This window comes from Condylura cristata, unplaced genomic scaffold (assembly GCF_000260355.1).
Source record: "Condylura cristata isolate star-nosed mole 26May11 unplaced genomic scaffold, ConCri1.0 scaffold00007, whole genome shotgun sequence".
NCBI classification, from domain to species: Eukaryota; Metazoa; Chordata; class Mammalia; order Eulipotyphla; family Talpidae; genus Condylura; species Condylura cristata.
Window position 1 is genome coordinate 16,483,313 of NW_004567108.1, and position 26,821 is coordinate 16,510,133.

Here is a 26,821-nt window from a genome sequence, read left to right on the forward strand (position 1 = left end):
AAGCTAAACTTAAGCCACTGGACAAAAAACAGGACTATGTTGTTAAGGGGAAAATACAGATGGCTGGGTCTTTGGGATTTTATTTTATATTGGCAAAACTTCTAGAAACAGCAAGGGTGTCAGTCTGACCAAGGCAACTCTGGAATTTTGAAGAATGCTGATAGAATAGTACAAGGATTCTTGTTGATAACAAGGGCTGACTTATTTCTCATGAACAATCACTTCTCTCTGTTTATTTTGCTGTTTCAGATTATCCTTTCTGTGTTGAACTACACACAAGGGGCATAAAATTAAAACCCTCAAAAAAATAAATAAAATACCCCAAGCTTTTTGGAAAACTAAATGTTAGATATTGTTCAGTAATGTCTGCGCCTGTGGTTGGACAAAACCACACTCTGGTATGAGTATCGGCGTTGTTCGTCAGTCCTGTGCTTTGCTTTTGATGGCTCAGGACCAGAGTTTCCTTTCCAAGTGCAAGCTGCATGAAGGTAGACAGTGTGTCTCCACTTTTATTAATTTTGCCGTCAAGCTTCTCACTAGGTGCCACACTGGCATGGGCTGTGTGATGGCTTATCCTTGTTGATAATGATAATTTAAGCTTCCTAGTGCGAAATGGGATTTGGATATTAGAAAGAAAACAATTGGAAACACCGTGTTTGTGGTATCTTCAAGGAGAAAATTCCAACTGAGTGGTCCCTAAGTTTTTGAAAACATTCTTGTCTTAATATTTCTGTTTCAAGATTTATAAGTAACACATTCTTTTGTAGGGGGAAAAAATGAGTCCTTGAAGTTTTGCAGAAACAAGTGATTCTTGCCTCAGTGACAGAACGGGAAGCAGAGGGATGGACAGGAATTTCAAAGAACACTCTATCCTCCCCGTGTTCATTAAGGATTGAGGGTAGAATTGATTCCATGGGGTGATTTTCATTGCAATCATCACTGTCTACAACCCTGGTCCCAGACTAAAATGTATCTAATAACATATAGGCCCCAGATGATAGCACATTATGGAACACATATCTTCAAGAGCTGTAATGAAGTTAAACTCTATTCACCTCATCGTCAAGGAGATGTAAGAAAGCTTTAGGATTCTGCATAACTAAGTTTTAGGTTTTCATTTTTTAAAAACTTTTCTTATCCAACTGAAAATGTGGCATTCTCCTTTTGTAATTCCAGTAAGAGTCTAATTTGATCATTTTTCTCCTAAAATATTCTACAAACTCTGTGAGTACTTGATAAACACTCACTGTTAACCAATTTCTATTTTCAGCCACATGCTGATCATAATGCAACTTATTAAGAGGACTTGAATGACATAATTTAATTATTTTCAATGTACAAAAGGCAAAATTAACTGCCATGAATTTTTCTGGAGCATAGCATACTTGATCTTTCCAAATAAATGTTTTCATTTTTGAAATTCAATCATGATACACTCAAATTCAAATGTATCTCTTGTTAAGTAGAATATTTCTTTTGGCATTCAAAATAATTTCAAACTCTACTCAGAAAACAGGGAGGAAGATCAAGTATATTAAGGCAAATTTAATCAGTTTTTCTTTTTTTCTGTTAAAGATTCTTTTTATTTACTTATGCATACAAGACCTGGGGTGTAGGCCAGAGGTGTGAGGGTAGGGAAGGGGCAGTGAGAGGCTTCACCAGAGACAGAGTGGGGAGCAGAATAGATTGACAAAGTACATTGCTGAGGGGAGCAGCAGGTGAGGCAGGAGAGGCCTGCTGTGCCATGTGGGTCACCTCCCTGGTGGAAATCAAACTCATGCTGCAGATTGCTTCACAGTCCTGAGACTTACCCCTTTGAGCCACCAAGGAAGCCCCTTCACCACTTTTTTTTTTTTTTGGCGTATTATTCCTGCCATCCACCCATCAGTCTGCTCATCTAAGAGTGTATATACAAATTCAGATAGAATCAACGATTCCTTTGTGGAAAGCAATTTTTGTCAGCACGCGGAAAAAGCAGTTTGTGGTTAAATCGTGACTGAAAGGCTATTTTTGTAGCAACTGTCCATATTTTAGCCATTCATCTCATTTTATTTTGATAACTGAAATCGTATTTTGAAAGAAGACAGTAGATGCAAGTGCATATGCTTTAAAAGTGAACAGTTGTGGGCCCTCCCTGGTGGCGCAGCAGGTTAAAGCACAGCACTGAGAAACTAAAGCCGCATCCGCATGAGTTTGATCCCTGGCCGGGAGGTGACCCATATGGTGGGAGGTGACCCATATGGTGCGGCAGACTTTTCCTGTCCTGCCCGCTGCTCCTCAGCAGTGCACTTCAACAATCTACCTGTTTTGCTCCCCACTCTGTCTCTGGTGAATTCTCTCACCACCCCTGCACCTCTGGACTGTACCCCAGTTCTGTATGCATAAGTAAATAAATATTAAAAAAAAAAAAGTTAACAGTTTCTTTTACCGCAATGAATCACAATATCATGCCTTTTTGTTTGTTTCTTGCTTTCAAATTGAAAGTAACTGTTATGTGGAGGAGACTAAAATGGGCTTTGGCTACTGAGACTTTCTAGTGAGCATTTTGGGGTTCATTACTTCACTGTTATTTTCTATAGTATTAGGTTTTATGTAAGCATGTAAGCGGTTCTGTACTTCTATGTGATTACATGGGATTTCCTTTTAATTTTGGACTAATTAACCTTAAACTTACTCTTTAGCATGCATTTATCTTTTATTTGAAAAACAAGCACATTAATGTGTAAGAAAGAATGTTTCACTCATCTAAACATCTTTCCATTATTGTTTTTTGAAATGATTGCATAACCTCAATGTTGAAAGGAAGATTTTTTTTTTTTAAGATTTGCATGTTCCTTTATTTTATCTTCAGGTTGGATTATACCACCACAAGCAATGAACTTAAGCTTCAAAATTTTAAATAAGGAACTTTACAAGGAAATTTCAGACTTGTGTCAACAAACCTCTCTTACTGATGACTAATATAACTTGGAATACAGTGTTTAAATTAATTAGAGCCTTCAACATTTACCACTTTTTGCCCCTATAATTCATCAGACCTTTGGCCAGTCTCCAAATACATTCTGGAACTTTCTTTCTATAGTCTCCTCCTCTGTGGAGTTTGAAAGTTTGGCTTTTACAGTAGTGTTCTTGTAGGATAAACATTCAGCCTTCTTGTGACTCTGAGGTGCTGAAACCCTTCTTCATGTGCCATAGTCAAAATCCACATTCAGTATTTGTCACTACAACAATAACATGTATACAGCTACAACACAAACAGTTATAATGTTATACCGTATACTCAAGGCATAAGATCTTACACTGGTTCACTATATGAAGACAGTGGGTACAGTAAATTTTCCCCTGGTGAAAGAGCATAAACATGGTGGGAAATTCAGCTAATTTAGACTTGAAAAGAAAGTAAGAAAAATGATTAAATGTTTTCTTAATCAAAGGAAATTTAGAAACAAGCCCTAAAAACTAGAAATTACCCTATCCTGTGACCCTTCCCTAATGTTTATGGCTAGTGATTCTGCCTCTGTAGTGGTGACTTCTGATGCTGGTTATCACCTCCACTCTTGTTCAGATCACACCATCCTAATCTCCATCGCCTATCCCCTGCCTCCTGTCCCCAGTTCCACCCTGGGCCCTGCTCTTTTTATCCTGCATTTTTCCATGGGACAGTATGATCTTCCTGTAACTCAACTCTGAGTTTATCTCCCACAGTACTTTTGGAATAAAGGTCAAACCTCCAACCAGACCTTGTATGGAGTCAACCCATCTATCTCTTTCTATCTCGTTTCTCATACACTCTGCCTGTCAGCCTGGAGTCTGCTTTAGACTCTTCTCCTCAGGTCTCACCCGGATGTCACTTCCTCCATTGTAACCTTTCCTGCCCATGCAGTGGGGTTAGACGCACTGTTATCACCATCCAGCTCCTCGTTGTCACCGTCCACCACCTCCAGCCAACTGTAAATGTCATAAAAGCATCCACCGATTTGTCTGCATTTCACCCACAGTTGCTGGCAACAGTCATTCTGAGAGATCCCCAAGAGACTTCAGTTGTTGTAGAAAGTATCCTCAAAGTCTCCCCTTTGATGAAAAAAAAAAAGTACTATACACGGCTTAACATTTTCAGACACCCCCAAGAAAAGGGGTCAGAGTTCCCCGGTGTCTTCCTAAAACTATTATGCTGCTTCCTTGAGGAATTTCAGAGCAGAAAAGCCAAACATTTGGACTCTTGACTTAGAAAAATATTGCACCCGACTGCCAATTTATGTGTTTGGCTTTGTTTTTTTCTTTTTAAACAGGCAAAGAGAGCTTTGCCATGCTTTTCCTGGAAAGATTCACTGATTCAATCAGTTAATGTTTGGTGGAATGCCTACTTAAAGCCACGGCAAGCAATTCAGCCCCAGGACATGAGTGTACACCCTTTCAAACAGTGAGCATTACATGGGAGTTTTCTGACTGCCAGCTAGATCTCTTCCCTGCTAGGCATTTCCGGATGTGAGGAAAGATTTATGTTGGCACCCCCGACTTCAACTGCAGTGTGTACACACATGAGCATGCCCACACATGCATGCATGCACTCACACACACACCATACTGTCTCTCTCAGTACATAGATGAGGAATTGAGTCCTGGCTTGCAGTAACTTTCAAGGGGAGGAAGGGCATCTTTGCTTCCCTGGCACTGAGTCCAACAGCTTAAAAATAGAACAATGTGTGTTTGCTGTTTTCTTTTCATCCTCTGCATCAATAACAGGTATACAGTTACAGACACAAAGGGCTGAATTCAGTCTTCTGCATGCCCCTGAAGAATTCCCAGAGTTACCCAGAGAGCATGAACCAGTACTAAAAAGTTTAGTAGAAAGAAAGTAACCCAATACTGCTGTGTGTTACTAACACTGCTAGATCACAGGGCCTGATCATTCTTCTCCCGTAGAGACTCTAAGATGTAAATGCACAGTGGAAGAAAATACCACCAAGAGCAATTCCTGAACACCAGAACCCCCCAACCCCAGAGAAGTTAAAACCTCTAACAGATGAATTAGAGAAACTACATTGTTACTGTGCACTGCAGGCTCTGATATAGAATAAGGGCACTGGAAATTGAACTGCTTCCAGGGGAGAGCCACGGGACAGCTTTGTAAAGAAATGTAAAACAGTCAGATTGATCTACTAGCTTGCTCTTTAATGCATTTTAAAAGTAGTACGTCTTAGGTTGTTTTGTGACCTCCTCGAGGCATTGACCTCACGTGTGATTTGTGATTGAATTCCCCATTCGTTTTGCAGCTTGGCTGTGATCCGTGATGCTGTTACTTTAATAAATAAGTGCACACATGAACTTGCAGTGTGAAAACGGCATCGCCAGCTAGCTTACTTCTCAGCAGCTGCTTGCAATTCTTCCACGTTCCCTCCCGGAGGAAATGGTTCATAATAGATTTGAACAGATGCTAGGTGTTTGGCAGCATTGCAAGGGGTACTAGTTTTCAATTTGGGGGGTTATTTCATGTTTCATCATTAGAATTTCAGCAGCCTTTATGCCTTTGATGTGTTCCAGCGTCCACATAAATACCTAACCCCTGACTCCACACGAACCCTTCATGAGTTCTCCTAACCTATTTATTGGTTCTGACGGCATCACTACTAAATCCTTGGCTCTCGAAGTCCAATCTGGTAAACATGCACGGGCAGATCTGATTTGGCACTAAAATTGCTCCTCCTTTCTAAATCTGCTTTTCTAGTTATCCCCGACAGCAAAGTCAAGTGTTGCCAGAAGCCCAGCTTATGGGTTATTACAGTTCCCGCAGTCCGAGGGCCCCTCTCACCTACCACTCACGCCTCCCTTCTCTCGCCGCCTCTGGTATGTGCTCTCCCAGTGCTGCTCTGCCTGCCAGAGTGTGGGGCTCCCCCCCCCCCGTCCTCTGAACGCTGAGAGCAAGTAGAGGGGGTATTTCCCTCCAAACCCCTAGCCCGACCTGCAATCAGCGCTCAAATAAGTCATCTCAAGGGAGTGGAGGATGACTAGCTAAGAAAACGGAAAATGCTTATTTTCACATGAAGCAGTTTCAATGTCAGAATCCACCTCTGAGCACGCTCTTCTGCCCCTCCAAGGGCTGTCAGAGAGCATATAGAAAACTGTGCATCCAGAACACGCACAGTGAGCTGGACAGGCCAGTGGAGATGCTTTCCTGCTCCCAGCCCTCAGTGGTAGCTGAAGACGCGCTCTGCTCAGATCTGGCATCTCAGTCCCGTGAATCATCATCCCCGCTCACTTTCTTGCACAAGTTATCTCCCTGCTTGAACCAGTTTACATTTCTGCTCATTTGCAAGTTTTTCCTCAAGCAGTCATGTGGTATCTCCATGTGCTGTGGCCTCCATCAGTCTGTCCATCCACTTCTCAGGGGGCACAAGCTGTACCATTTCCTTTTGTTCCCTTGTCAAACCTTGTATAGTTCTGAGCTTTCACTGGATACGCAGTAAATCGTCCTGACAGCATCTGCCATATGGTTTCATGCTTCATTCCCCTCCTTGTCCTCACCGCCTTTGGGCTTGGAGATCTTCACAGCAGCTATTGTCTGGCAGAGGTTATTAACTCGTTCAAAACCAAGCTGCTCCATCAGCTGTGTAGGTGCAGAGGGAGGAGGTCATGGCCAGTCACAGATCATTCTGCCAGACCTCCCCACCACTGCAGAGGGTTGAGGTGTTTACAACTGAAAAGTTAGCCAGGGCCTGCTGAGGAATGTGGAGCAGAGGCTCAAAGAAGAGGATGCTCCCTCCTGGCTGCATTTATTTGTGGTGATTCCCCTTTGGCTCTAAAGAATACAAATTCTGGGCTCCCTGGTGGCACAAGGGGTTAAATCTCAGCACTATGAAGCCATCCATAACCACTGAAGCATGAGTCCATCCTGGCCAGGGAGCTGGCCCACATGGAGCAGCAGACCTCTCCTGCCTCCCCACTGCTCCCCTCAGCAGTGTATATCTGTCAGTATCTGCCTGTTCTGCTCCCCACTCTGTCTGGTGAATCCTCTCACGCCCACACCTCTGGCCTACACCCTTGTATACATAAATAAATAAATCTTTTGAAAACACACACACAGGGCTCTCCCTGGTGTTACAACAAGTTAAAGCACCACACTTGAAATCTGAAGCCATTGCAGCACGAGTTCAATCCCCAGCCAGGGAGCTGACCCACATGGTGTGGCAGACCTCTTCTAACCCACCCACTGGTACCCTCAGCAGTGTACTTTGTCAATCTGCCTGTTCTACTCCCCACTCTGTCTCTGTCTTAAAACTCACACACACAAATTCTGGAATTACCAAACTCATTTCTATTAATACATCAGTTGCAGCACTGATTGGCTATAGGGAAAGTCGCTAGGGCACTCCAGACTCATTTATGGAATGAAAATAATAGAAGTGGGCCTTCCCCGGTGGCACAGCAGGTTAAAACGCATCACTGCAAGCTAGCTGCTGCCACTTCAGTGCAGGTTCAATTCCCCATGGGGAGGTGACCCACATGGCGCCGCAGACCTCTCCTGACTCCCCCGCTGCTCCCCTCAGCAGTGTAATTGTTCAATCTGCCTGTTCTGCTCTCCACTCTGTCTCTGGTGAATCCTCTCACTGCCCCTGCACCTCTGCACCCCACTTCTGTATACATAAAATAAATAAAATCTTTAAAAAAGTAAAAATAGTAGAAATGATAGTAATTGAAGCAGTTGTCCTCTGAGACTAGTGGGGTCTCCAGATTGACCTGAAGATCATGGCTGAAATCATGCATTCTGGAAATGTAGGCATTGGTCTAATATTAGTGATGACTGTCACTCTTAGACACTGATTCAGTACTCTAAGCCCCAAGTCAAAGCCCCCGGAGACCTCCTTCTGGACAGTAGCCAAAGTAAGGCTCCTCTTTGCCAGCTCATCCATCCTTGCCAGAGCACCTGTCTGGAGAGGATCATTTTGTCAGCCGCAAGCAAGGTCACCTGATGGGATTCTCGCTGACCATGCTTTGGCCTTGGCACTAGCTGGTAGCCAGTTTCAAAGGTCATGTTGCTGGTTACCTCACCTCCTTTCAGCTGATTTGCTGCCTCCTAAATCATGCTCGTTGCGGCTTGCCCACTTCAGAATGAGAAAACTGCTTGTGGGTGACCTTGAGTAAACAATTGAAGTCACTCCAGTTTCTATGTTAGAATAAAAGAAAATACCCATTGACCAGGAAAGCTCATGACCATGCCAGATTTGGAGAACTTCTTCTGTTGTCAATTTAACCAGCCTCGAGTTGGTGCGCTAGAGCAAAGCTGTAAACCGCATTGCATGAACTGAAAAGCCATGGTGAAATCTTTGTTTCTGTCTTCTCTTTGCTGCTGACTAGTGGTGTGGTTTTGTACACCATTCGGCCTCTTGGTTTCTTGGCTTCACTCTCCAAACTTAGAGGCCCTCAGCCATGACTTAGCCTCAGTTTTAAGCATTTGATTTTGGCTTTTTGATAACATCGTTTCTCAGAGTGGTTGCTGGTTCCCTGTAGGGTTATACTTTCTACAATCAAATCTTAATAGCATTACAATTGTGCAAATTAGAGACAGTGTTACATGGATTACTTAGACTGGGAAAACTGGCACAAGGTAATTCCTCAATAATTAGCTAAATAACGCGTGATTTTACATCTGAAGCTGAAAATCTATGAGAATTTGCATTGCCATTTTAGATTGTGGTTTTGGTTTTTCTCTTCCCCCAAAGTGATTTTTTTTAATGTTTAATTTATTTTATTACATCTTTGTTAATTTTTGTAGAACATTTGATTTCTCCCCTCTGGTGCAGCCCCCTGTAGTAAAAAGTGACTTTCTTTAATTTACCATAGTAATTACTTGTAGTTATTATTATGTCTTTTACTTGTGTAAAGACATGCTGGGCACTGACCACACATAGCTATATCCCTTCAGTGCGGCTATTGCCTTCATTTTGTAGAAACCAGGTCTCCGAGAACCTACTCAATTCCCAGGGTCTCCCTGCTAGCAGGTGGATTAACCTGGGTTCAAACTCAGATTTTTCACTAACGCCACTCTCTTACTGCTATGCAATCCCTGATATTGTGTGATTCCAGATTGTCCTGTGCTGGGTCAATCTATAATGCTAATATGCATATGTTGCTCTAATTTAATGTCCTCTGATAGAGTCTTTTCTTCACATGAGCTAATTATTTCCCATAATTTACATTTAATTTACTGTGTTACGTGTGGCTGAACATTTGATTTTTGGGTGAGAATATGAGTTGTCTGTGCAACAAAAGAACTACTCAAGTAGGTGCTCCTGTTGGTACGTTTGTATCCCAGCCCTAGCTGTGGTAAGAGCTCCCATTAAAGTACATTTTACTTAAATAACTCACCTATGTTTGCGTTGAGTACAGTTGTCTAGTTATTCTCACCTGCTGCCCTTGCAGACGCAGTGATTCATCAGCAATATCTACTGAGTCCTACTATGATAAAGACTGGGTTTGCAACAGTAAACACAGTCCTTATATCTGAAGGACGATGCCTGGGAAATCACAAGTTGATATATTATTGTGGAGGGATTAAAAGTGAAGATGCAATAAAGGCAATTCAAAACTTTTTTTTTTAAGATTTATTTATTTATTCATACAGAACTGGGGTACAGGCCAGAGATGAGGAGGGTGAGAGGATTCACCAGATACAGAGTGGGGAGCAGAACAGGCAGATAGACGAAGTACACTGCTGAGGGGAGCAGTGGGCGGGTCAGGAGAGGTCTGCCGCGCCATGTGGATCTCCTCTGGGGCAGGCTGGGATAGAACTCATGCAGAAGTGGCTTAATCTTCTTAGTGCAGTGCTTTAACCCGCTGCGCCACCAGGGAGGGCCCAATTCAAAACTTTTTAATGAACAAAATAGCACATCCAAAAATTTTTGTCAAAGAATCACCTAATGAACTTCCCTAATGTGAAAAGTGATCACTCTGGTCTATATTTTTCAGATGAATAACACATTTGTATTCATCACTGATGTGTTTACACCTCTACCCAAACGATAGTACATTCCTATTTGATAGGACAGTTAGCAGCATAGGTTTTTCTAGACTGATACTACTAATTCTTTTAGGAAAATGTTTATTTCCTAAAATCACAAAATTCCATGCACTACAAGGAATAATCTTTGTATTTCAAAAATATTGTCTTCCTATAATAACTGGTTGTGGAATTCCTGATACACTTTGTTCTAGTTATTTGGAAAATTTTTATTCTTCCATAGTACTTTTAACAGTAAAACAGGCCCTAATAAAATAGCGGAGTGGATTTGAAGCCAGCTGAAGAGCTAAAGTGTGTTCTGATCTTAAAAAAAAAAAAAAAAAAAAAAAAAAACTGGAGTGTTTAAGGTTTGAAAGGCAATTGGTGAGGCAAAGTATACTGGTACACTTTTAAAAGTCCTGTCCTGATTCATATTTTCATATGTAAAAGACTTACAAGGCACAACAAACATTGTGTTTTCAGATGGCATAAGCTCAAAAAGAATGGTTTCCACCACATATGTTGATAATCACTGTTCAGCATCCCTTCAGTAAGCTGCAATGCTGGAAGGAAACCAACAAGATGAAGCTGAGCAGGAGATAAATGAACATTTCTGCTTTTAGATTCAAAGGCAGTTGTGCAATTATAGAGCAAGAAGCAACTGAGCTTGGCATCAGTTCATGTGACCAAAAACTTAATATGAACCAACAGTAGGATGTGGTTGCAAACAAAGAATGAATATGGTCTGTACTTCCTCCCTGGGATTATAAATAGTTCATTGTACTCTGCATGGCCACACTGCCTCTGAAGAAAAGTGTTTAGTTTTGAGCACCTTAAGGTGTCGCAGCAACTCTGACAAAGCAGAGTGGCTAAGAGGATGTGGAAGCCAATCTAAGATACAGTTAGCAGATCCCTGTTTGGGACAGGCAATCTGCTACCTGGTGTGGGGAATAGAGTTATGAGTCACTGCCCATCTTTAGCCTTAAAGACTTGAAATTTTTCATGGAGAGCCTTCTAGATACACAAGGACTATACACAAAGCAAGCTGTGAAGCCAAGCAACAGAAAGAAAGTGCTATGGAGACCGAGGAGCTAGACTAATGGTAGTAGTTTGTTTCTACAGGAAAGAAGGATGAGGATGAGGGCAGAGGAAGCCTTAAAGCAAAAATCAGGGCCTTCCCTGGCAGTGCAATGGGTTAAAACACAGCACTATGATGCTAGAAGCAGCCACTTCATGAGTTCGATCCCAGCCAGGGAGGTGACCCACAAGGCGCAGCAGACCTCTCCTGCCCACCCACTGCTCCCCTCAGCAGTGTACTTTGTCGATCGACCTGTTCTCCTCCCCACTCGGTCTCTGGTGAATCCTCTCACTGCCCCTGCACCTCTGGCCTGTACCCCAGGTCTGTATGCATAAATAAATAAGTCTTTAAAAAAAAAAAAAAGCAAAGGTCAGAGACAGGAAAATTCAAGGCACATCTAGGGAATACTGATCGTCTAGACTCCAAGGAACGGCAGGGCAGGGACTGGAAAGAAAAGAAGAAAAGAAGCTTAGAAAAGGGCAGGAGGACACTAGCTGATAGGCAGCAGGAGAAATTACAAGTTAGTGATATATGTGAATCAGTTGGACAAAATGATGTGTATTTAGTCTGGGGAAAAACAATTACCTCCAGAAAATGTGCACCCAACTTGCTCAGGCTTCCTTCAGAAGCAAATTTATCTGAGAGACAAAAGGTTTTAAAGAACCAAATTTCACTATTTTCACAGTGCTGGTTTTTTTTTTGTTTTTTTTTTTACTTTTAACTTCATCTCTACATCATTCTTCATTTTTGTACAGTGTGCGATTTCCCTGTGAAATCCCCACCCCAAGCTCCCCACTGCGCCATCACCATAATCCCTTGTGCTCTTCCCACCCTGTCCTGGGCCTTCTCCCTCTTCCTCCCCTACAGAATGTCCCTGATCTATAGTTGCCTGATGATTTTGATGTTTACTTTATTATGGTTACTTTTTTTTTTTCTGATTCCTTATTTGGTTTCTCTACACTCCTCTTATAAGTGAGACCATTCAATATTTTTCTGTTTAAAAATGGAAGCTGCCCAACCATGAGGATGGTGAACACCATCTTGAATGGGCTCAGAGAAGGTTCAATGACTGACACTCTAAAAGGAATGGATGTGAGAGCAGGGATGCTTCAGGGGATCCAGAAGACCCAGGAGTTCTAAGAATCACCCAAGGCCTCAGCAGTGTGCAGTCATCCACTCTTGAGTTTTCTTTGTTCTTTGATTTAGGGTAGCTGTTACCTAACATAACGCCTTCTAAATAAAGACAGGCAGATAGCGACTGTGAGTTCACAGGGATATCGGACTAGCTCTTGTGTGAGTGGCCCAGTGCGTGGACTACGGCCACTCGTTGACATTGCCTTACTGTACACCAAAAGCATCTTCCCTTTTTACACATATCTGGCACCTTTCAAAACTGAACTTAAACAGATTTCTTCAGCCTTCTCCACGAGATGAATCAAGAGCAAATCCACAGTTGATACAAATCCAATGAAAAGAATACTAAAACTCTACAGGGCACTATGTCAGAGGGTTAAACAGTGGGTTTTTGGGAAGTGGAAAGACTGAGTCTGATGCCAGAAATGTCACTGACTAGCCTTGGGTTCCTGAGCAAGTGACTTAAACTCCCTGTTTCCTTACCTATATGTGGGGCTTGACCATTGTGGCATCTCAACTTTTCAAATTGTTTGGAAGAGCTGTGAGGTGCAACATTGAGCATGGTGCCTGGCAGTGTAAGGTGTAATTTTACCTTCTGATTTCTCACATCTCATAGTGGTGCTCCAAGGAGCCCTTCAAAGCTAAAAATGCATTTTAAAAGCAAAAACATCACCATCGTCAGAGCTTGCTCATTTATGTCAGATGTTGTTCTAAGGTTCACATGTTGAGCTCATATAGTCATGAGAGCAACTAATGAAGTAAATACTATTAAGTCCCCTCATTTACTGAAACACTGAGAGGTCATGGATCTTGACCAGTCACAAGCTCATTGGGAGAGAAACAGGCTTCCAACCAAACAAACTTCAGAGTTTTTTACAACCATTTCCTTCCAATGTGTACCAACAGATTTCCTTGTTTTCCTCCCAATTTCACTCCAGTCACTCTGCTGAATAATTTTATGTGTTTTATTTGCTTCAGGTAATTTCACAATAATATATTTTTTAATTTCTTACTTACAATACCTCAGAGCCCTAACAATCATGCCTTTGGCCAGAGCATTGAGAAAGTCCTTAATAAAACTTGAATGCTACATGAGCAAGCAAAAACTTTTATTCCCTTTTAACAACAATGTCTTCAGTGTTCACTCACTCTCCCCCCAACAACCATTTACTGTTGCCACCAGATTTTACTCAAATGTGTGTGCTGCTCACTCCTGTTTCTTACAAACACTGGTTATTTGTACCCAGGGTTCCCTCCCCAATCCCTAAATTTAGGATTAAAGATAATTTTACCAAGCTGATTCATGCAACATTAATCTCAAATTAATCAAACATCATTTATCTACATCCTTTGATATTGTCTTGTATCCCTGAGTCGATTCAGAATAAGTCAAATTTGGGGAGCAATTCTCCAAGAGAGTTGTGGGAAGTTCCTAAATATGCTCTAACTGAAAAGCACCTAGAAAGCAGGTCCATGGATGATAATAGCATTAAATTTGACTATGCAGAAACGAATTCCCTTCTGTAAAAGAAAAAAGCTGGTAATGTGTATCAGCACTACTTGTGTAATATACAGGGAATAACTCAACTCCATTGTCGCCCTTAGCCCTGGTGGGGGGGGGGGGCGGGCAGGGGAATGAAGCTTTTCCTGTTCCAATGAGAAAATTTTCTCTTGCTCCATGTAAGGCAGAGATGCGGGCAGCCAACTGATTCCAGGCCTTTTCACTCTTGGTGGAGTGATACTGCTTGATTGTTTGGCCCAGGTAAACTGGGAGCATAATCTCCCACTCCCTGGGTGCGACTATTCCTTTATAGATTAGATAAGAACAATTGATGAATTTTTAAATGCTGAGAAAACTAATCAGAACTGAAAGGGGTTACATTGGCCATGGCCCAAGAAATATGTTGACTGAGATAAAAGTACCTACTGAATGTTTTCTCCACTCCAAATTTCTCTGCATTTTAGCCTCCTTTCTCTTTCTTCCTCTTCTCTTTTCTCCCCCCTACCTTTCATTCTCTCAGTTCTCTTATCACCATCATCTCTTCTTCCTCCTTTCCTCAACCCCATCTGTACCCTCTCAACTTAACCTTCCACTCTCTCCTTAATAAATGACCAAAATGTGACTTCGATTTTTAAAATATACTCTTTTACAGAATGGAGAATATTCTCCATTTCTGGGTTTTATTTTGAAAAGAGATGAAGAAAACACATTGCAATGTCAACTGTTTCTTTTTTAATAAGAAATTTATCTTTTGAAACTAGCTTCATTTCCGTCGCCGCAGTCAACAAGCATAATCAAGACACCTCAGAGTTCTCAGGTTGGATTGTGGTTCCAGAATCTTGTGATGGCAATGAATGGGGCAAGAAGATGGACATGGGAGCCCCACAATTTGTGTTATTGGCCCTCAATTATCTGCTGCTTCCCAGCCTCGTTGCAAGGCCTGGAGTCATTGCCCTGCTCCAACTGCCTTTTGGGAATCAGGGCTGGGTTGAATTGGTTTTAATGCCCATATACTGCTTTCAATTTCTATGAGGCTTTCAGTTCCTTTTCTTCTATGAAGGACAGGCCTTCCTTGGGAAGAAAGGGCACCCCTTGAGTGTGCCATGTTCCGCAGTCAACTTCAGACACCCTTTGATTAACGCTGGACAAGTCTGGCGCAGTTGTAGAGTTGGGTCCCATTCAGGTTTCTGCCAGCTAGGAAATGTGCCGCCTGGACCATCCTCTTCCTAAGAAAGTGGTATGAGACCCAGAACACAAAGGTCTTTTCCAGAGCAACACAATCCAATGTAAAGAGGGGCTGTTTTGGAAATTACAAACTATTCATCCAGTGGTTGGTTGTAAATCGTGATTCTTTGGGGGAGAAAGGCAGAGGAGGCTGGAGTTCTGGCCCTCAAAGGACTTCCTCTCATTAAACCAAAGCAATTTTGCTGCTCCCTGCATGCTTTCTATTCGGAGTGAAGTTCCCTCCTTCCCCATTCACGTCAGCGCTCCTGGTGGCTGGAAGTGGATGGCCCGCCCGTGCTGGCATTTCTTCCCATGTGACACCAGCTCTTTGAAAGCTGGGCTGCACAGGTATAACCAAGATACAGTCCCACTGGCCTGAAGACCCACTGCTACACTTTTTCTTTCAGCTGCTATTTTCTGTGGTCCTGGGTTTCTAAATCTTGGCGAGAGGACAGTCATTCCTTTGTGCTCGGCTGTTACAATGTGGTAATCAAAGAAAGGGTCTTGGTCTGAGGCTGTCAGCTGTTACTAATCACTACTCCCCAGCTCATCATGGATCTCGCTGCTTGCCTCTCCCTCTTGCTCTGCTTAGCACACATAAAGAAGATGAATTACTCCCTGGTTCCTCTTCAGAAAAGCATATTGTGCAGCACATTCCAATACCGTGAGTAAAGGATAGGCTAATGTGAAGGGTAAATGGGTATCTAAATCACCTCTCAGTAGGCCTTCACCGCGGCTATGGACCTTTGAGAAGGGAGTGACAGAGCTGGCCCTTCTGAGTTCCTGAGAGTTTGCTGAGAGCCAGCAAGTCCCTGTGGTGGGTGCTCTGGTGGACCAAGTCCCAGGAGTGATGGCCAAGCTGTGTCAGGCTGTAATGAGAGGCTGTGATGACAGGCTACCAGATGGTCGAGACAAGAGTAGAGAAAAGCAGAGTCCAAGCATGCAGACAGCCTCACACACTGGTTACCCAGGAGAGCTCGTCTCCACCCTTTCCCCTGAGGTGAAGGTGAACGTGAAGGGGACTGGGAGGTCTTTGATATTAGAGGTAGCAGTAGTCGAAGACAGACCTCAGTTCCTGCTGTTTGTTCCTCTGTATGATAATCCTTTTGCAAAGGATGACTATTGCTAAGGAAAAGGACTGTCTGCTTTACCCTACCAGACTGAAACATAAGGTGATTTATGTGAATTTTTCTTCCATGAATAATATTGTCTGTTCCAGTGATTTTCCTATTTAACAGTCTTTCAAAAGAGAATGTCACCCTTTTGCGTTTCTACCATTTATTCTACTGGCGAACACTAGAACCCAGAGGAAAAAACTCTTGTTGATAAGTTTTTTTTAAGGGTCAAATAAAAAATCAATTTGCCTGACAATTATATGACATCACAAGCAATAAATTTGTAAGGAGGCTTCTTTGTCAGTCTCATGCTGTATGACATCATAAAACTCAGTAGTGTTATAGATGAATGAAATGTCAAGTTTTATGATATTATTAACAGCAGTAATGGTGTAGGGAGTTTAGCACGGGGGGAACCTCTGTGAAAATACATGTGATTTAATTGACTGGAAATTCCACACACAAAAAAAATCATTCTGAGCTCTTTGTAGGGGGGCAATTTACTCTCCATATTAAGAGTTACCTTCCTGACTCAAAATTCCATGAAGTAAAACTTTTCCAAGGGTTTCTAAATGTTACAGCATCCATAAAATTTCTATGCTTACTCATTGGCCAGTTAGCAGCCTTATTTGCTTGGTCTTCACCGGTGAGATAAAAATAAGTGCTCAGGTGGGCCCTCCCTGGTGGCGCAATGGTTTGGGATGCAGCACTGCAAGCTGGCCCCAGCCGCCTTAGTGCAAGTTCAATCCCCAGAGGTCACCCCCTATGGCACAGCAGACCTCTCCTGACCCGCCCGCTGCTCCCCTCAGCGGTGATCTGCCTGTTCTGCTCCCCACTCTGTCTTTGGTGAATCCTCTCACCGTCCCTGCACCTCTGGTCTGTACCCCAGTTCTGTATACATAAATAAATAAATCTTTGAAAAATAAAAGTGCTCAGGGGAGATGGCAAGAAGGAAAGACTGTAACTCAAGGTCTCTTTTGAAACCCTCTACTATTAACTGAATGGAGACATAGACCAGTGTTTCCATGCACACACAATTTTTTTTTTACTAGAACCCATAAAAGTGTTTTACACTGTGACCTGGCCATACACACATTGTGTGAGCACATACACACACACACCTGAAAAGTTTTACAAAACAATATTTTAACACGTGATACACTCTCATATTTTCTATGCTATTCTCTTTCATTAATGGACAAAAACACCAGTCATGGCCCATTCAGTAGGACTTGATCATAAGCACTTTTTAGACACCCCCCCTTCTATTCCCTTCTCTGTCTTTTTTTACCTATTACCTCATTCTCCTGTTAGCATGTGGATCAGTATAACTTAGGCAGTTACATATATAGGATTACCTGCAAAAGTGAATCATGGTAGCAAATGAGGGAAAATATAGGAGTGGGGAAGAGAGAGTAAATGGTATGCAAGAGGGAGGGACAGCCTGGTGTAAGTGGCAGAGAGCACCGCCTCCTGCCCTTCTGACCAGATAGGAACACCTGCCCCTCCGAGCTCTGGACATGCAACTCCAGGTAATGCTGGGCCACTCTTTCTCTTCAAGATCTATCTCTCATTCTTCAAGTTAGAATGAATCTATTTTGGATTAACTGAAAGAAGATTAACCAAAATCAGTTATAGTTGGTCATGGCACATGGCATTCAAATTCACTGACATGCTGGTTTTTCCCTGTCTTTGATTTGACGCTCACCAATTCAACCAACCATGGATGTCAGTGGTTGACTCTCTGGATGAAGAAATCACATATACAGGCAATTATAAATTAGATGGGGATTTCTGGCTCCATGACAGTCACGGACTCTAAAACATCCCCACCTCTAACTTCACACCTTGCTCACTATATTTTAAACAAAAGCAATTTTAATACTTGTAATTCATACAGTAACCTAATCAACTAAGTGTGTGTATGTGTGTGTGTGTGTGTGTGTGTGTGTGTAGTTCCCAGTATAACAGCAGCAGCCAGTATAAGAATGATTCTTCCACAACGTTTTTGGTACCTGTGCAGGCACTGGTGACATGAAGAGCTACGTCAATGAATAATTGAGCAGGTCATTCTGCTCAATTTGCACTAAAATTCTAATAGAGACATAAAATAATCATAGTATTTTCACAGATTCTTTGTTTTCTCTAACTTCGTAATGCAGATATTATTAGTTTCTTGTATAGATGAAATGAAGGATTAGAAAGGTCAAATAACATTTATGAGTAGTTTATCATTGATCTGCCTAGTTAATAATAAAACAGCTTACATTTGCTGAAAGCTTGCCTTGAAATACTTTCTAGATAGAAGCCCCTTTAATGTCAATGAACCCCTTTTAGAGAACTTTGGTTATTCCCATTCTACAGATGAGGAAATGAGGGTTTAGAGAGGCTACATGGATTATAAGTGGAATCTACATAATCAATCTAACCTCAGAGGCTGATCTCAATCACTAGATCATAATTTTAAAAGAAAAATGTGTCCCTTTGATGCCTAAAATTAGTGGTAAGTAGTATGAATTTTATCTTTTAGATTAAGCTCTGAGACTATAACCTGTTACGAATTGTGATTCAAAAGTGTACTGAAGTCATGACCAACAGCTTCTTACCTAACTTTTAACAACTGGCATTCTACCCCGGAACCCATGGAGAACTTTGCTTTCTTGACAATCAATTCTATAAAGGGCAGGAAGGAAATATTTCCGTGAAAAAACTTAAGATTTTAAGTGGTTTGTTTCATGCTGGTTTCCCATCTCCTCACTGCCTTTCCCCTCTGTTCTTTGACTCTCTTGCTCACCCTCCTTTTGGAGGGTTACAAATGTGTCATTTTCCCAGCGGTAAGCAGCTGCTTTAGGACACAGGAGTCCATTTTTCAGTCTGCAAGTATACAGCATAATGTATTATTAAAGTATAACTTTCTTTAAAAAATCATCACCTCGTGTGCAAATGAATATGGTTCGTATTAGAGCTCACCCTTGATTTTCTTATTGCAAAACTGCCCATCTTGAAATTCTAGAAGGGCTTTCATTAGATGAGTGTTTGAAAAGCCCATTGTGAATAAAGAGCACGTCTGAAATAAAATGAAAACTGAAACTGAGTAATATTCTTGAATCAGCGGTTGCCCTCTCTCCATTCCTATTCTTCCTGGATGTGGTCCAGCAGCCCTGGATGAACGAGACCTCAGAGGCATGAGCAGAAAGACAATTCATAACATAAAGTTTCTTCTTTAGATTTCATGTTTCAAAACCAGAGACAGGAATTTGGGAGGGGGCAGTACACTGAGACACATTAATATATGGCATAGGTTTTTAGCAGATGGAAGGATAAAATTCACACACCTGATACAACCTTAGGAATGTGACATTTACATGTTATGCTTTAATACTTGGCTGAATCCATGTATCATTTCAACATGAAATCATACCAAATATTATATCAAAGAAATCTAATTTATTACACAGACTTAAAAGTTCCACATGCACATTTATGGAAACTTCCTCCTCATCAGTCCCCCCAAACTCCCATTAATTTAGTGCATTTTATCATGCTAAACAAATTTTGAGAATTAGAGGTAAGCACATATTTACCCATTTACATCAAAAAAACTCTCTGCCTTTCTTCTTTCTTCACAGTAATTACTATCGAAAATACCCAGACAATTGAAGCAAAATCCTAATCGTTGATATTATAGAAAATATCCTGTTCCATTTCCTTTAGATGCTTAATTCTCTGGTGAATAGGTCACACATTTGTGGAATTGATTGGATGATGGATGATTCGATGACTGGTCAGTGGTAGGTTGATTTTTAGAGAGGAAAAGTAAGACTCGTTGTCCACAGACATCATGTATTTACAACCTTCCACACTTTGAGTTTAAAGATCTAGATTTTAATGGCAGGTTTTTTACAGAATAAAATATGGGTATCTTGAGTGGGGCTGGCTTAGTTAAGCCCAAATGAAGTTTAAGATTGAATGAAGAAAAAAAAAAAAAGACAAGTCAAGATCATTACCTTTGCTACTTGCTCTGGGATGTGTTTCTCAAATACGAATTTAGATTAATCCATCCTTGTATCAGTCTCCCACACATACCTACACACTCTAGCAGCTTCCTGTCTCCCCTTTACCCCCACTGCACTTTTTTTTTTAAGATTTTTTTTTTTTTTATTCGTACAGAACTGGGGTACAGGCCAGAGATGTGGAGGGTGAGAGGATTCACCAGAGACAGAGCGGGGAGCAGAACAGGCAGATCGACGAAGTACAAGCAGCAGGCGGGTCAGGAGAGGTCTGCCACACCATGTGGGTCACGTCTGGAGCAGGGATTGAACTCATGATGAAGTGGCTTTAGCTTTTTAGTGCTGTGTTTTAACCTACCGTGCCATCAGGGAGGGCCCCATGCTCTTTTTTTATCAATATTTTTTCATTCCAGAAATTTTTATTTGGATTTTACTGCATTTATAGGTCATTTAAGGGAGAATTGACATCATAACAATTCTAAAGCATTCAATTCATTAACATGGTTGTAAGGATAGAATTCTCAGATGACACCAAGATTCCTAATCTTGGCATAGCAATTTGAATATATTTCCCGTTGGGTGTGGATTGGTGAATAAGGAATATTTTATGAAAAAGTAAGGCATTCTATTAAGTATATTTTTTGAATCTTTGAAAACATTTTATTGATTTGCAGTACTATATATTGTCAGGAGTACATCTTCATATCTCTATTTGGGTATAAACTTCACCTCACCCCTTACACGCACACCAAAATACTAACACTGCTTCTACTATCATATTGACCCTTCTGCCCTTCCTCTGACTGACCACCCCGCCCCCCACCTGTAACCACCATAATTTTCAAAGTCTAAAAGTCATTTTGTTGTGTTTTGTTACTTTGCTTGTTTTGGTTATAGTCCACATATAAGAGAATCTATTTGGTCTTTCACTTTTTGACTGATTTTACTTGGCATAATCAACCTCAAGTTTCATACAGACTTGTTGTAAAAGCAAGATGTCATCATTTTTAGTAGCTGAGTAGGATTCCACTGAATATATAAACCACAACTTTTTTATCATTTGTCATTTGTCAATGAACATTTAGATTGTTTCTGTCTTGACTGTTATGACTAATGCTATTAACACAGGGAGGCTTATATCTTTTTGGATTAGTCTTTTGATGTTCTTCAGATAAGTGTCTAGGAGGGTTATTACTAGATCCTATGGTGGCTCTATTTTTAATATTTTAAGGAACCTGCATGTCATTTCCATAGAGGTTGCACCAATTTACACTCCCAACAGCAGGGTACAAAGTTCCTTTTGCCCCACACCCTCACCGGCTCTTGTTTCCAGTCTTTTTGGCATGGGCCATTGTGAGTTTGATTTGTATTTTCTAATAATAAGTGAAGCTGAGCATTTTTTCATGTGCCTGTTGGCCATCTGTATGTCTTCTTTGGAGAAGTTTCTATTCGGTCTTCTGCCCATTTTTTGATTTTTTTGTTGTTGTTGTTGTTGTTGTTGTTCTTGACTTGTGTGAGTTCTTTATATTTTTTGGGATCTTAATCCTTTGTCAGAAATATGTATTCAGATATCTTCTTCCAGTCCTTAGGTGACATTTTTGTTTTTGTGGTGGTTTCTTTTACTATAAGAAAGCTTTTTTAGTTTGATGTCATCTCATTTCCTTACTTTTGTTTTCCTCAGTTTCTTCTCTATATTTTAAAGTGATACGGTTTAATGCAAACTCTTCCTTCCCACAACACTTAGAGCACTTCCTGCCAAAGCTCCATTTTCTACTAAGTGATTTTGTATTTTAGCTTGACCTCAGACTCACCTACGTTTGTGAATTGTCTCTGAAACTGAGTTTTATTTCTCAGATTCCTGAGGTTGAGGAAAATGGTCACAGAGTTTGGGAGAGGGAGAGAAGGAAGGACCCCCATTTTGGGTTTTGTCTTCCAGAATTCTCTCCATTTTCCTAGTTCGTCTAATTTCAAGGTCAATCTCTTTGAAGGTATTTCCAGGTGCCCTGTGGTTTCCATGATGACATCTTGTGGTCTTGTTCCTAACAGTCCCTTTTGCTAACAAGCTTGTCTCAAAGGGGAGTAGTCATAGTAGGAGGAAGGAACTGGATGCCCAGTACCCAGAGCAGAAGTAGACAAGTAGAGTTGTATGGGACCACTGACCCCTTTAAGGAAAAATTGGTCAATGAAATCCTCGCACACACTCTTTCCTTGACTGTATAATACCAGCTGTTGCTTTATTCTATGTCAAGAGGAAAAGGTGAATACACACATGTTGATTAGACCTCTCAATTGATTACTCATTCTCCATTTGGAAATCATTACTAAAAAGTTCCTCAAAAATTCCTAAAATTGGTTGTCTTCAGCTACATCAGAATTAGAACCTATGGAGAAAATACTTTCATATTAGTTTTCACTTTTTTAATTAAAAATATATATGATATATATATCATATATATCATATATATGAACTTCATTTCCTATGTTTGATAGCCCCATAGCCATAGATGCTGGGATAACTTCCCCCATTCCTCCTTCCATGATCCGGGGGAGGGAAATTTAAACATCCTCCTTTGTTTGCCACTTTGTTTTCCAGTGCTCTACCTTGACCACTTAGTGCTCTCTCTGAATAGCAATAGGTCAGGAATACTGGGCAGCTACGTCAGAGAAGCCTTGGCGGGAAACCGGAACAGCTGCACAGAATAGAAGGCAATAGGGAAAGAAAGCATCTTGGAGAAATAAAATACTGCTGCCTGGTACCCCTACAGAGATATCCGGCCTATTGTGCCCAAACTGCTCCTCAGCTGAGAAACCGCAGGCTTCAGTGGGGACAAGCTCAGGCAATGATGGGAAGGAGAGGCCCCTTCTGAGAAAAACCACTTCAAGTGGAGGAAAGCCAAGATATTTTGAGATGTGATTCTGACCTGAAAATGAAAATAGGGGACAAACACTATGAGAACAGATTAGCTCATTTTTAATGCTGTTAAAATGTTGACATTGTGCCTTCCCTATAAAAGGATACTTAACCCTGAATTTCAAGAACGTGGGCAAGAATAAAAAAAGATAATTTCATGTGTCAAAAGCCAAAATCGGCCTCCTTTGTGAGACAGTAATTGGTTTTGTCAGGGGCAAAAATTATATTTAATTAAATCTTATAAGATTGGGTTCAAGTTCCACTCCTCAGAGGGTTACTTAACTGTTCCTCAATTTGTCTCATAGGTTATTGTTAAAAATAAGAACATGTCAGGTACTAAGTAAGTGCACATTATGAAAATTCTGAATGATGATTTAAATACAAATTGAATTAGAAATTAAAGATCTGGCTTCATTTCCTGTGTCACCTCATTACCATTGTATTAAGATCTGGGGGCAAACACAGAGGGTTGTCTAGCAACCATGGATTTTTTTCAATACTTTCCTTATTCTAAATATGTTGGTATGAACAGAGTCACTATCTAAATATTCAGCCACTGACAGTCTGACAGTGATCACTGAAATAGATTGTAGTTCTTTAAGACATTTATAAAACATACAACTTGAAATAGGAAAGAAATAATCTGATTAATATAATTGGATTATACAATGAACTGTAGTGTTTTCATGGCATTGGGCCAGAAAAAGAAGGAAGAAAAAGTGAGGAAATAGCTAAGGAAATTCAAGAGTCCATATTTTTATCGAAAATCTGAGCTTTAGAGGATGTGTCATTTTCAATTTTTTTCCCCCATCTCAAGAGACAGTAAGATGCGTTCCATTTGCTAGAGTAGTTCAGGAAATCTTACAAGCCACACCTCCCTTCTCACCTAGCTTAACACCTTGTAGATTTTGAGGGTCTGAAAATGAGAGGAAGAGGAATGCTTAGCATGAGATGAGGTTCTCCAGGACCGCGGGACAAGGTCGAGGAAGGCAGGATGCAGAAGTGAAAAGAAACTCACTAAAATCATTCCCTTTAAAAAAAGTTATTAGATGAAATGAAATGAATCTGCAAAGCAGCTATTTGAGAACTCTGGCCTTAAACTCAATGTCTACTTTCAATTAAACTGAAGCTCAGTCATTAGATAATCAGAATAATAAATTTTACAGAAAAACACCAAAAAAGACTCAAGTCTATATAGAAAATAATAACTCTTTTAAAAGAATATAATACCAATAAATTTGTGAGTCATTACAAGACTTGCTAGGTATGTTTACTTTGTCCTGGCGGAAGTCTTTTTAAAATGTCTCTTCGCATACCCACAGACACAGATACACATTCACACAACTCACTGATCACACTCAGAGCTTCCCTAACTAGTAATAACCTAAGAAAGAATTGAATTGACCTTTCAAATCATTAGAGAGTTGTGTGGAGTCAACTCTTGGGGCAGAAAATGGGTGATCTCACATGTTTGCAGTCAGTTAACACCTCGCTATTCTGTGGCTTTTCCTCCTTCACTGTGGTGCCCTGACTAAATTCGGTGCCACAGTCTAATAACATGTGAAATCCCATGACAGAGTGGGACGAGGGTATGGGAGTGTAGAAGGAAATGCTATTCCCATGACCTTCCACTGAAGAATTCCCTGCACTGACTTCCTGAAACTCTCCTTCTGTTTGCCTTCACCAGGAATGGCGGCCCTAGATAGTAAGGCATCAGGGAAGATGGGAATGCGAGCTGTAGTCTATTACATGACTACAACCATCATTGCCGTGGTGATTGGCATAATCATTGTCATCATCATCCATCCTGGGAAGGGGACAAAGGAAAACATGTACAGAGAAGGCAAAATTGTACAAGTGACAGCTGCAGACGCTTTCCTGGACTTGATCAGGTATGTCCTTGCAAGCCCGTCCCTCTTACTTGGAGTTAGCCAAGCGCTGGAAGAGGTGTCCAAATGAAACAGCCTTGCTGGCATATCACGCAGGTCAAATCTTTGCTTCTTTCTGGGAGAATTTAACAGGAGGCACCATTTTCTTATCTCATGGCAAAGAAGTCAGAAAGCTCTGCCTTTAGGACTCAGAATCTGCTCACCCAGTTCATCTCTCAACTGGGCAGCTCACCTGGGAATATTAATAATTCTTAACCTATTTTTCTCAGTCTTACTCTTTGCCACTAGCTTTTATTCAAAAATAGCCTGTTTATTGGACTTTTCTTATTTCGAACATGTAAGCTGTATCATCTCCCAGCATACACAATCTATTTCCAGAAGGCTTTGAGAGATTATCTAGTCAGATTTTCCATAGAGTTTCTTTTTGTGCAGTTTATGAAGAAAGGATTTGGCAGATAAGCACTAAAGCACTCCAGGACAGCTTCTTGAATGTTGTTTCATGTACAACAACACACTGATTACAAATGGGTCTTATCGCCCACTTGCAACAGCCTTGATAATAGAGTCAGACTTAACATAGAACTTTAAAGTAAGCTTGATCCTGGCCCCTTCCTACTTGCCCTCTATACCTGCCCTTATACCAGTCACATCCTGGCAGGAAAGTAGATCCATGATCAAAGGAATCATTGAAAAAGGTTTGCAAAGGTGTAGGCAGGGGTCCAACCTTTAAGGGTCCTCCAATGTGAGACTCTGGTGGGAGGGGACTAACAGCAATAAGAAGCAGTTTTGTGACCACTCCTGGCTCTGAGGGACAAAGGAAGGAGTGTAGCCTTGGAAAACTTCTCCCAGGAAAGGAGCTAAACCCCAATTTGGAGGGAAAAAATAGAGCTATACACAAGCAAGAGAGCTGAAAGAAAATACGCATCCACTACTCTTGTCTACTACCCTATCATCTGTCAGCACATCCTACTGGCATAAGAAGGCATAAGAATCCAAGTGCTACAGTCCAAGGTACTGGCCACCTAGGATACAGAGCAGGACAGAGAATGGACTAGAAGGGCAAGTGGAAGTTATCACAGTGCAGGTCCCTAGACTACCTACCTGCTTATTCCTCCATTGTGTAGCTCCCAACTGTCTTTTCTTTACAACTTACCTACAAAGTGACTCATTTACCAATCCTAGATACCTGTTCTAAAGCGCTCCCCTTTGAGCTTCTAAAAGAAACTCCTCCTACAGACTTGAAGTTACATACTATCTCAAGTAAGGGGTTAGAGTAAAGGGGTATTTGGGGAACAAAGGGTCTCTTCAGTTGCATCTCTCAGTCCCCATCATGGGTGACTTTGAATCATCTGTACGTGAGCAAACCCAGCTCCACGGAGTCTCCATTGAAAGTCTTTTCCAAGAAGTTCATCACAATGATAACAAGCCACCCTGTATGATTATTTCACATCACACCGTTACCTGGTAACGATCATTTTATTTAGACTCATAGTTTTATTTGGTTCATAGTTTATTTAGTTCTTTAAGGCTTTTCACAATTTTTTCATAAACTTTATGCTCACATAATTGGGTTTAGGAATATTCTCTCTGTTTATAATATCTACTCTTTGTTTGAAGACTTGGAATCTTGTAATTCTCAGTCTGGCTGTTCCATTACATCTGCATGTGTTTCTGCCTCCCCCTACACCCCGCCTCTTACCCGAGTAATGAGTATATGACTACACAGTGTGCACACCCTCACTGAGCTACAGCATTTATCCTGGAATCCTCTGAATTCACAGTTTCACTAAGATTTATACAAATAGACCCATAGAATAGAGATGGAAAGGAACGGGAAGCAAAGTGATCTAGGCAGTGGGAAGAAAGGGACAAGAGTTTATAACCTTAAAACATGATTTGATAACATATGAAAATGGGAATCTTGGGTTCCACAACTGCCCAGGTCATATCTCTTCCCAGTCTTCA

The 26,821-nt window shown here is 41.1% G+C and overlaps 1 protein-coding gene across 1 annotated transcript in view; it reads left to right on the forward strand.

Moving 5' to 3' along the window:
• SLC1A3 (solute carrier family 1 (glial high affinity glutamate transporter), member 3) overlaps nt 1-26,821 on the forward strand; it is a 74,647-nt gene that overhangs the window by 33,646 nt on the left and 14,180 nt on the right. Inside the window, exon 4 of the mRNA XM_004678097.2 lies at nt 24,655-24,859. Within this exon, the coding sequence (XP_004678154.1) occupies nt 24,655-24,859 (205 nt within the window). The remainder of the gene's footprint in view (nt 1-24,654; nt 24,860-26,821) is intronic.